Raw genomic sequence first — 12,228 nt, forward strand, 5'->3', positions numbered from 1 at the left:
GGACACAGGGTCCAGAGACCCCTGAGCTAGAACTGACGTGAATGCCTCCTCCCTAAGAACAAGCTTTTATGGTATCAGAAAGCACCATGCAAGCTGCCAAAGGAGAGAAATAACCAACAGTCCCACCCAGCTGGGATGCCTATGAACCACAATGGCTAGCCTGCCAATGATAACCCTAAGAGTGAAGTAGTGGTACACACACCTTGGCAGTGACCAATAGCTCTCCAGTTGGACTTAAGACCCACTCAACAAGACAGAAATCATCTGTGGTATTGGAAAGCTAGCCAACTACCCAGGCCAAGTGAAGTCATGGATCTTGGAGGAAAATCTACAATCCCCACTTTACAAAGTCAGCATAAACCCCAACTACACTAAATACTTGTCCTTGTATCCACAGATAAGTGTCGTCCTCACTCTTCATCAAGGAAACTCCTCTTTGCAACAGATGGAGACCATCCCAGAAAACCTCAACCAATCAAAATGCCCACTAAGTGTAGTAGAAACATCTACAAAACACTCCCACACCTAAGGCTCCGGAAAGGTTGGGGAAGAAGAAGAAAGATTTTTAAGAGCCAAAGGATCAGGGAGATTGTGTCTCCTAGTAATATCAGAATTGCACCCATAGAGTCTCATCAGCGTGACTGTCCAAGTGTGAACTAAACAAGGACAACACCAACAGATATGCCAAAGTAGATGGAGGGAAGCCCCTGAGGCCTCAGCCATACACAAAGAACTACATGCAACTAAGGAATCCTGAGACTGGGAGACACAGTCTTCCGAAGGGGGAAAAGCACACCAGTCAGTTATCCAGTACTAAATGGTCAGTCCTGGAAACACATGTACAAGGAACATGATGCAGACCAAGCAGGTGTGTTTATGTATTGGGGAGTATATATGCATATATAAGTATGTATGTATGTATGTGTATATACATGTGTGCAGGTAACAACCATCACTAAAAAAGTGGTCATGGATTTGAAAGAGAGCAAGGAGGGGCATATGAGAGGGATTGGAGGAAGGAAAGAGAAGGGCTAAATGATATAATTATAGTCTCAAAAATAAAAAAAAATATCCAAAAAAGAAAAAAAGAACTATTCTTATGAACTGAAAATATATAATTAATATACACTAAACTTAGATTAATTATGTTCATGACATTGACTTTTGGGAGGGATTTTCTAATTTTTTTTAAACCTGTCTTTGCAGCATTTGCTAAAAGTCCTAAATAAGTCTGTTATATAATCCCCCCAAAAGATTCTGAACTGAATAAATGGATACACAATAGACAAAGTATAGATCATGTTCAAATCAGCAGGAGAGAGAATAACACTTCAGAAATGGCACACCAGCCACACTAGCTAGGGATTTGCCAGAGACCCAGAAGCACAAGTGGCTAGTCTGCCTCAATCACAATGAATCTGGCATCTGAAGCGTTTATATTTCTCTGTTTGGTTCCACAGGATAACAGTCTGAGAGAAAGAGCATTCTTTGAAAGTCCTTCAATGTTTCTAATCCCAGAGGGTAATTCTGAATGTCATGTGAATGCAAGTTCAAAGCCACCTGCACAGTGTGGCTGTGAAAGTCAATGTACAAGGCAAGAAAGCCACAAAGAACAGATAACCTGTGTGCAAAGGGTCACTCTCTTTCAAACCGCATGGGATGGCTAAGGATATAGCTCAGTAGCAGATTGCTTGCCTAGCATGATGTAGCCCTTGGTCTGATATCCAGTGTGCATGCACATGTGCATACACCACACACACACACACACACATATACATACATACATACATATATATGACAGCACTATGAATGGTGTATGACTCATTATGTCTTACACAGTGTGGGGGTGGCAACAGTAGATGGGAATGGTAATGTGTGCAGTGAGTGACATCATCCCACAAGTACAGGATCCCCGTTCTTGGAATTAGGTACTCTCTCTTTGAAAAATGAAATCTTTTTTTTTTTTTTAATGGCCTCCACAGCTAACATTTAAAGTGTCTCCCAATAGGTATAGATACAGTGACCCAGGTAGTAAGTATTAAAAAGCAAAGAAGGAGAAACATTTTACTATCACAGAAGTTGTGGCTCAGTCTAAATTGTCAGCTGACCTAGGGACCTACAATGTATTCTTTGGAACGAAGTTGCCCTAAAGCTCCCCACAAAAACAAAGCATTAGATCAGTGATGGCCTGTGCCTCTCTGTCCTGGTCACCCTCACAGTCCTGAGTCTGAACTCAGCACGGACTCTTCGGACATTTTGATTAGCTGCAGCATCACCAGCAGAGTTTTAAGAAAACCCCACTGAACAACACAGACCACCCCTACGGACTCCCCAGCCTGGCCCAGGAGGGAAGAGCAAGGGGAACAGATACCCGGCAAATCTCCACTCTGTTGGCTGCCTCCTCCATCTCCTCCCTGAGGGCATCGGCTTTGGCACCCGCGGGCTGAAGGCTGCTGGAGAGCCCTGAAGACTTGGAAGTCTGCTGCCACCTGAGGGAAAACAAGAGAGAAAGAGGATGTGTGAGGCAGGTGGGGCCCTGGGGATAGGACAGAGTACTAAGGAAATACCTGGCCTCAAGTTGTTAGCCCGGGACCTACACTGTTGCAAGGAACGAGGTGTGACCATGGGACCCCAGCGCTACACCAGGCGAGGGGCTCCCCTTGCCACAGTGGAACAGCACACTACCGTTTGCCACTGGGTTCTCTATTACCTTCTAAGCACTAAAGCCAAATGATGCTGTCCTCTTTCCACAGACAAATCACAACTGTTGACATTTATGGGGTGTCGTGTGACCTGCTAGTATACGAACATGATTAAATCAAACTAATTAACACACCTATCACCTCAGCTTTTGCTAAGAGCTATTTGAATTTAGTCAAGCTCACAATTTTTTTTTTTTTTTTTTTTGGTTTTTCGAGACAGGGTTTCTCTGTGTAGCTTTGCGCCTCTCCTGGAACTCACTTGATAGCCCAGGCTGGCCTCGAACTCACAAAGATTCACCTGGCTCTGCCTCCCGAGTGCTGGGATTAAAGGCGTGCGCCACCACCGCCCGGCAAAAAGCTCACAATTGTTAATGGTGACGCATTCCATATTTCACAGTTGCCAATACTGCCTTTCAGTATGGTCTCTGTCATTCCTTTAGGTTCTCCACAGGCTTCTGGGTCTGGAAACACACCTACCTGGCTGAAGCCAACAATGGATATGAGGTATAAAGCAAGCACTGACAGGATTCAAAACCCATCTGAAGGCTAAAATCTGCACCACTAACTATGGAATAGCATCCTATGGACCTTTAGTTATCACATTTGTATTTCCGTAAAAAACTCATCTTTTGCAGGGAGAACCCTGGCCTCTTGAGGAAAACACTCAGACAACATTGAAGGAGAAGTGCCAACACTTCTTTCTGGTTGCTGGAGTCACCATCGGGGACGAGAGAAGGACCAGAATGTCCCTGCAAGAAGAAAAGGGCTCAGCAGGGTTCCTCTTCTGGTAAGTCTGAGACCTCATGGGCTCATCAGGACCAGCAGGTAGGAGAAAGAGCCAGAACAGTCCATCATCTTAACTCATCCACGGGATCTTTTATCTTCGAGAGACAGAGCTATTTCTAGCCTGTGAGGAGCACAGCAGGGCAGTCGGGATGACAAATGGCAGCCAAGCCTGACTTCGGTCTTGGGAAATCAGGAAGATGAAGGACTGGGGAAATGGTGGGGGTGGGGGGTGAGGGGTGGGAGGTGGGGAAGCTGCCCTGCCTAGACGGACTGATGGAGCTCAGGTAGGAATGTGGTCAGAGGGTGCCAGGCGTTTCAACAGAACTGAGAACTCTGGGAACTCTTCTGATGAATTGTGTGGCGAGATGGAACAGTTTCTTTTAAATACCATGTAAGTACAAACTAAACAAAGACCTTCCCCCAGCCCCTAGACTATATCTGCAGCTGGCCAATCCAGGGGTACAACATCCTCCCCCTAAGTCCCGAGTCAAGAATCTAAGCAGCAGCTAGATAACTGGTAGTTCTTTTTCTTGTTATCTGCAGGAAAAACCTAAGAATGTGGGGCTATAGGCTCCAAGGGGGCATTTAACAGCAGAAAGTAGCAAAGTGCAGGGTTCTCACTCAGCCTCTTAGGATGCAACCTGCAAAACCATTATAAGAAGGCTCTCAGACACTGAGCTGGTTAGAGGCTACCAGGAAGACACATGCCCTGGGAGCCAAATTTGAAAAGTGATCATTTTGAACAAGTTCTCAAAGCTGAAACAGTAAAAACAGTTCAGCAGGAATCCCCGAACGACTCTTCCCATAGAGACATGCTTTACACAAATGATCCAGGTCTGATCATTGGAACTGTCCAGAGCCAACTATTGAAATAAAACTTGAAAGTAATGAGGGATTTGGGCCATAAAAATTATTCAACATCATAGCTGTAATTCATATGAGACAGCAAATACATCTCCTCGTTCATTATAGGATCAAGATACAGCTACCCTCTGTCCAGGCTACCGAAGAAGAACCAACTAATAGATGCTTTAAAATGTGTGGGGGCTGGAGAGATGGCTCAGCAGGTCAGAGGATCTCGATGCTCACATCACTCTCGGCATATTTAGGTCGATTTCATTGACTTGAAGCCGACAGGGCAGAATTACTTAAACGGTGACAAATGTATGTGCTTGATTCAACCCTCATTAAACCCTGAATAAGTAAGATGGCTCTGACAGATTCACTGGAGTCGTGCTAAAATTCAAAGATCCAGTCATGCAAGTATTGATCAAGACGTGCTGAGTGAGGATAGAGAAAAATGACTTTGGAGGGGGCTCATATGAAAGTACTGAATACAGTTCACGGGCCAATGCAGGTCATCACCAGCAAAAAGGACCTACCAAGTGCAGCTGAATGGAGAACTTGTGTGGGGGTGGTGGGAACACGGAGAACCAGCCGCCCCAGGAGAGTAGCTTTGCAGTTTCTTGCTCTTCAGTATCACTCTGGAATTCAGTGTGAATGCCACAGCTCTATCCTGACAGCTGTTCCTCGCTGACTAAATATGCAGCTTTAAGGGAAATGGCAGGAAGCACGGGCTGGCTGGCTGCGTGATGTGGCTTTCGGCAAAGTCCTACAAGGCAGTCAAGGCCCCAGCTGGCTATAGCCAATCAGAATCAGGGGAGACGGAGCAAGAACCGTCGCTGAGGATGTTACATCACCTGAACTGACTGGAGAGCCGGTAACTTGAAGGTTTGGGTCAGTTACTGAAGCAGAGTCATGATGGGAAGCCAGCTGAGATGGTGACAGGGCCTGAGCTACCTATAATATTTGCCAAGCAACCCTCTCTCACCGAACTCACGACACAAAGTAGGTGACAGACAGCCTGGACTGCAACTGACCTAAGGATGATCGAAAAGGGCCTTTGGTTTTGTTTTGCTTTTTTTTTTCTTCTTTCTTTCTAAAATACCAAGGTTGCAAAGAGTTTGTCTGCTGTGGTTTAAAAGTGAAAAGTCATCTGCAGGCTCCTGTGTTAGTACAATTGGTCACCAGCTGGTGGGGAGCTGTTTTGGGAGGTTGTGGAACCCTCCGGACATGGGGCCAGGCTGGCAGACATGTGACTGCAAAGGCAGGGAGGAAAACTTAGAGTCTGGCCTTTCTTCCAGCCAAGCTCTGCTTCCTGGCTAGCACATGACATGCCCAGTCGCCTCCAACTCCTACTGCCTTAGCTGCCAACTGTTCCAGCCACACCATCCCCACCATGATGGACTGCATTTCCCAAATTAGGAGGCAAAATAGATCCCCCCCCCCGCCCCGCGACTTAACACCTTTCTGTCAGGTGTCCCCTGACAGTGGATGACGGCTTCTACAGGGGGTGAGTTGGGGGGCACATCCAAGCTGAAATCTGTAAGCACTGAAATTGGAAAAGGGGAGTTACAGATTTCCTTAGCAGATCCAAATACATAACAGATGAGCTGAGGTATGAAAACTGTGCTAATCACAGATGACAGGCCCTGCAGACACTCCCTTGGGCTTTCAGAATATATACATTGCTTAATGTCGCTCAAAACCAGCCATGGCCACCTCTCAGGGGTTACCTCCTTTCTCATAAAAAGACCAAACAAAATTATATGAGATGACAGTGACATGCTTCCACACTAACCTTCTGTCCTCCAGCCAGAAACTCTGGGCAGGAAATCTGCCTTTTCCTTATAGAAGCAAAGAAGACCTCAGGGTGAAGACCCAGGCCCAGAGACATGGTGCCCAACTCATCACAACAAAGAGCGGTCGGCACTACTCCAATCAACCGCCATGACTCTAATCTGGCACCCGAATGCTGGGGTCATGAGATGCCCATGTATGCAGTACAGAGGCACTGTGATCATGGCAAACCCAAATTCCTCATGCATCCGGCTCCTTCGTGAGAGCACAGCATGGAGATGGCCCGAGAGTCCCATCTGGATTATGCCAACGCCGCTTTGTATTCATTCCTTTTGGTTGCTGTGACAAAATGTTATCATCAACAGTGACTTAACGGAAGAAAGCGTTCATTCTGTCTGGCTTACAGTTCCCGAGGGAGGGTCCATAATGGCAGAGGAGGCGTGGCACTGGGCAGGAAGCTGAGAAACCACATCTCCAGCCACAGGCAGGAAGCAGAAAGAGCAAACTAGAAGTGGGAAGAGGCTATGAACTCTAAGCCCACCCTGGGTGATGTGCTTCCTACAGCAAAGCTCCGTCTCCCAAAGGTTCCATTACCTCTCCAAACAGTGCCACCAACTGAAGACCGAGTATTCAAATACCTGACTCTATGGGAGATGTTTTTCATTCTAACCACCACAGCCTCCCTTGAAGACACTGAATTTGCTCCCAGTCATTTAATTTTAAGCTCATCTGATTATCTGTAGCAAAAGGCATTAGCTTATTACTTCTTTCTAAAATGTATTATGAAAACGTCATTCGGGGGACTGAGGCTTAGGATATACCAACTAAAGAGACTTCTCCACTGGTTTAACCTGTGCTGTTTCCCTACACGCACTTGTTATTCTTCCAACTGTAGAGTCCCGCCCAGTGTAATAACCTTTTATAGCATGTGCTTGCTGTTGAAAAGCACCTGGGAAGTGCAGGGCCACACAGTACCTTGCGTGATGCTCCTAATACCTCTGCAGATGACAACGGCTGTTACTCCCTGTGCACAGGTGAGGAAATACATTCTAAGAAGTGATTCAGCCAAGGGCACTGAGAGGTCTACCAAAGAACAGATCTGGATCTTGTTTCCTGACTTCTGAACCCTATTGTAGGGCTCTTAATCCTAAATCTCTCTGCCCAGGAGCTTCCTGGTTTTGTTCATTTCATGAAAGGAAAATGAGATGAGGTGATTAAGACTGAATTACAAGGGACTTAAGGTAGAAACAGTTCCTTCCACATCAGTGTGTGTGAACTTTTATTCTTTCAACTTACATTTGTGTGTGCACACATACACACACATGTATGCACACACAGAGAGCACTGTAAGGATAAAAGGCAAATATGTACCATGTCCATATGTAATGGTCTCTGTCACTGGCCTGCTGAAACAGGAAGTTTGTAGCCTCTCAGTAGCACGTGGGGATCAGCCTAGTAGGACCTTCACAGAGGGCTACAACAGGGAGCCTCTACACCATCCCCTTCAGGAGCTGACAGCATGTCCAGAGTTAGAAATACTCTCCTTGCTTCACACATGACATATCTCTGTCCTGCCTCTCGGTCCTCATGCCCACTCTCTTCCGAGCATGCCCCTTCTTCCTGTACCTCAAATGCAGCACCTGAGGGCCTGTGCTCTGTCTCCCTCTGCTTAGACAGTTTGCCCCACATCTTTGCATCATTACCTCCTTCTGGTTGTACAAGACACAGACCAAGTAACACCTACTCTTCCGTTTTTCCCCATCTGATGGTGATGCCTCTCCCTCCATCGTTCTTTTCCAAAATTACCAAGTGTGATTTCTCTTCAATGCATGACTGCCTCAAATTGTCCTCTTGCCCAGGGTCTGTCTTCAAACTCAAGGCAGGGAACCCATGAGGGTTCCACGAGGGCAAGGAACTTGTTTCTGGTCATTGCTGTTACCTCCAGTGCCTGTTACACAGAGGGTATTAAGAAAAACTAATGAAGGCTGGCAGGTGGTGGCACAAGCCTTTAATCCCAACACTTGGGAGGCAGAGGCAGGCAGATCTCTGAGTTCAAGGCCAGCCTGATCTACAGAGTGAGTTCCAGGACAGCCAGGGCTATATCAGCAAATCCTGTCTTGAAAAACCAAAAAAGAAAGAAAAAAAATCTTAACGAATGAGGAGAACTCCTCCACACACATAAAAGACTACCCTCACCACCCAAATATCATGGTCTTACCAAAGAAGCTGTAAAGGAAGCGAAGAAACTCTACCTGGTCCGTGAAGAATCCATGTCCAGCACCAGCTTTGCTAAATGTTTCCTTTGCTTTTGAATATTTGGAATTTCCACCTGTGGTTCCAGAAGAGGAGAGACACAGTCAACTCCAAGGTCAAGATGAATACTTGAAGAGCTAGGCGCTCAAAGAATGCTTGAAGAATCACTACTGACAGTCACCTGAAAGTTTGCTACAGGTTTCCTGGTCCTTGTTTTCAGAGCAAAACATTTTTCCCTCTGTCACTGTCTTGGGGCTAATTCACCAACAAATAGGAATTATGCTTTATGTGTTCAACTTGATGTCAACTACTGAACTTATCATGTATAGCTACTGTCTTCTCCCTCCCCAGACAGTGTGTGTGTGTGTGTGTGTGTGTGTGTGTGTGTGTGTGTGTGTGTGTGTGAAAATCCACTAGAGATTCACTGTCACTCAGATTTCAAGGATGTAACACAGTGCGGTCACCCCCTCCTGCCCACTGCATTTCTACAATGTATTTATCTTGCACACATGGAACGTTGTGCCCTGGACCAGCAGCAGATGAAATGTTCAATTCCTTCCCTGAGCTGCACCTGTTCTCTCTTCCCTAGACACCCAGCAAGCCCCTCATCACCTAGGACCACCCCTGGGTTCTGTGTATCCCTGCTTGCCTGGAGGTGGCTACACACCTGCCCTTAGCTAAACCAGAAACAAACAAACAATGCAAAAAAACCAGACCCAATCATTTCTGGGTCTGCTTTCACAAGAGCCAAATGCTGGAGGAAAGAGGGACATCCCACCATTTAGGCACCTAAACTCAAAGGGACCTAACTCAAACGGACAGCTGAGCACAGAGAAGCCCTGGCCTTAGCAGACCTGAGATGCTAAGGGATACCACTAGGACATACAGTTTATATTTATAGAAACAAAGGAGGCATGTTAGCATATTTATAGAGATAAAGTAAGATTTCCCACAGTCAGCAGTGAGTAACTCGGCCTCCACGGAGTTCTCCGCAAGGACTTCTTCCATATTGGTTGTATGTGGATGCTCTTTTTAAATTTTCCTTTCTAAAAATGACTTCCTTGAAGATTCCAGTGCAGGATTTTGGTTCCAGGCCCAGCAAAAGTAGGGCAGGATGTGAGAATTAAAAAGGAAAATTGGCTATGAATTGAACTAAAATCATCTTGGGACTGTGTGGTTTTTTTGTTTTTTTTTTTGTTTTTTTTTTAAAAAACCACTAGGGGAAAATGTGAGGAAAACCTGTGCTCTGTGAAGCACTTTCCACCCACTCAGCTAAGCTGGGCTGAAGGATGTGCTGAGTGCATGGACAGCAAGAAGCATCATCAGAACCTGCAGAGCCCAGGGCAGGGCTGGGGAGTCAGAGCACTGCTCAGGTCCTAGCAAGGGGCCTGGGCTTTGCTGCTGAGTCCCCCTAATTTCTGGGGTTGTTTCAGGCTTTGGCCAGAGCCCTATCCCCCTTATGAGCACTAGGTACCTCTTGTGAGTGTTCCTGGCTAGGGGAAGATGGGAATGAGGGCAATGGTCAATGGATTCCATCCACAGTGTGTGTGATCCAAGGGTCCTCCAGCTGCTCTCTGCTTACATGTCAAAGCACCGCATCAATTTACTCTCTGATCACCTTTATAGGTATTTAAGTAATTATTTATCCAGACCACCGATTCAGAAAGAATACAGACAAGAACACACTGAAGGCAATCTAGAGATGAAACCGGACATGGACTGAGCAACAAGCTTCTGAAAGTTCTAGTCATGGGGGATGACATAATTTTAACTTTAAATGAGCAAAAGTTAACTAGAATTAACTCTGAGTCCCTCAGGTTGCACAAATAACCACATTCCATGTTGGTCATGCCTACCGCTGCACAGGTACAGAAAGTTCCATCGTTGTTGGGGTCTCCCACGTGGAGCAACTGTTAGGTTTTATATGCCAGTGAAAGACAACTGAGGGATCCCTAGTGAGAGGCCCATAAATAACCCAGCCACTTCTTGTCTCCCTTGATAAAGCCGCACGAGGTGGGAACTAGGAAAACTGTCTGACAGACGTTTAGACTGCCTTTTAATAAAATAGTTGAATTTAGTATCTTGTAAAATCCAGAAAAGGACATCAACCACAGGGGCCTTATGGAGGCTCGTGCGCCAGTTTCCCAGACTCTTCGGGAGGGAGCTGCCATCCATGCTACTACTTACTGAAGACTGGAGATGGGCAGGGGAGGGGATGTTGGGAAGGGACAGAGTGATGGAAGTCGGGACTTGGGTTATGGAGGTGATGTTGCTGGCTTTGTATGTTTAATCCATCTGGAGGGTGAACGGAGAAGTCGGTGAACTGAGAAGAAAGCAGCAAGCAGCTGAAAGCTCCACCATACATGGAAATCCTGACCATGGTGTGATCATGATGTACCCTGATGGAATGCAAGGTCGGAGATCCAGGAGAGGGAAGGAAAGAGCGGAAGGCTGGAGGTAGAAGGTATCTTTCTGTCCCAGACCCAGCCTCACTCAGCGTCTCACCTCTGCCAGCAGGAACAGGGGCTCAATCACATCCCTCTCCACTTGCAGCTCAAAGTGGATCAGTTCCTGAGCTAGCTTGTCCTCTGTCTCTCCACAGAGCTTCAGCATCTTCCTGCAAGCAAGGGAGAAAGGCAACCTGAATATCCTGGACCACCACACTGTGTGGAGTCACACTCCATCAACTCCTGGCTTGATAAACATCCTCAAGTCTGTGTCAACTAGCTGGTTGGTTTCTATGGCTACCAGTGGCCAAGCTGTTCCCATTGTCTCTATGTCTGAAGTTATCACCTATTTCAAATGGTGCTGAGTGCCAGGGGCAACAGAGATACATGGGAACTATGAGAAATGTGGAGAAAATAGACTCACACAAGCCAAATCCACCAGCATATGGATTCAATTGCTTCTCTCTCTCCTCTGAGATTCCTGGAAAGACCATCTAAGATGGATCCACTAACACACCACACCTTCAAATAAATACCCGAATCTCAATTCTGATAGGATCTCACCGGGAGAAAATACTTACTCTTAAGCCATGAAAAGTTACTTAGTACATGACAAGTACTTAGGTGATTGTCCCATGGAAAAAGTCACCCCACAAGCTGCTCAATACTGACCAAATAACAGAGGACATAATAAAAAGAAAGTTAATCCATTTTCTGAGAAAAGAGATTGTTTCAAAGATGTTAGTTTTTCCTAAATGGCTGTTTCCTTGAGTTAAAACTCAAGTTTAAGTTTTAAATGTCATTGAAAGTTTAAGCAGACACAATATATCCTCAGCTGATAGAATAATCTCTCTATTCTAATATGCTCATGTATAACATGATGCTACTACCACTTGGTTAAAAATGTTTCCACCGCTGGTTTTATATTCAACTTATTTTGTGCAAATTGCTTGTTCCCTTAGTGTAGGGGTTAACCCCAGGGACGTAGACATGCCCAGAAAGAACTCTACTACTGAGCTTCCTCAGGTCTACTGGCTTTTCACATGTAGCTATTTTTAGCCCTCGTCCATGTCTGCTTGTGCAAAATCCATCATCTTGTTATTCTTGTTATGTATAGTTTCTTTCTTTTTTAAATGAAAACATCTCCCTCCATGTAGTAAGCTTTTCCATGGTCAAAAGTTTTTAGGGAGCACATAAGCACTGCTGTGGTCTATGCAAATATAATACATGCTCATACATGCACATGCATGTGCAGCCTTTTTTCTTTTTTTTTTTTCTTTTCTTTTCTTTTTTTTTTTTGCATAAAGTTTCCACTGCTTTACGCCCCTGGTAACTCTCAGCAAGAAAGTCTTGATTCCTGTCACACTGGTGAGTCTGCATGGCATCTCTCTCAGGCCCTC

General features: G+C 45.7%; 1 protein-coding gene across 1 annotated transcript in view; it reads right to left on the bottom strand.

The window, feature by feature from the left end:
* Arhgap44 (Rho GTPase activating protein 44) overlaps positions 1–12,228 on the bottom strand; it is a 171,161-nt gene that overhangs the window by 54,047 nt on the left and 104,886 nt on the right. The window contains exons 5-7 of the mRNA XM_059270917.1: positions 10,887–10,998; positions 8,381–8,457; positions 2,372–2,489 (exon numbers count right to left, since the gene is read on the bottom strand). Of these exons, the coding sequence (XP_059126900.1) occupies positions 2,372–2,489; positions 8,381–8,457; positions 10,887–10,998 (307 nt within the window). The remainder of the gene's footprint in view (positions 1–2,371; positions 2,490–8,380; positions 8,458–10,886; positions 10,999–12,228) is intronic.

This window comes from Peromyscus eremicus, chromosome 8a, assembly GCF_949786415.1.
Source record: "Peromyscus eremicus chromosome 8a, PerEre_H2_v1, whole genome shotgun sequence".
Classification (NCBI taxonomy): Eukaryota; Metazoa; Chordata; class Mammalia; order Rodentia; family Cricetidae; genus Peromyscus; species Peromyscus eremicus.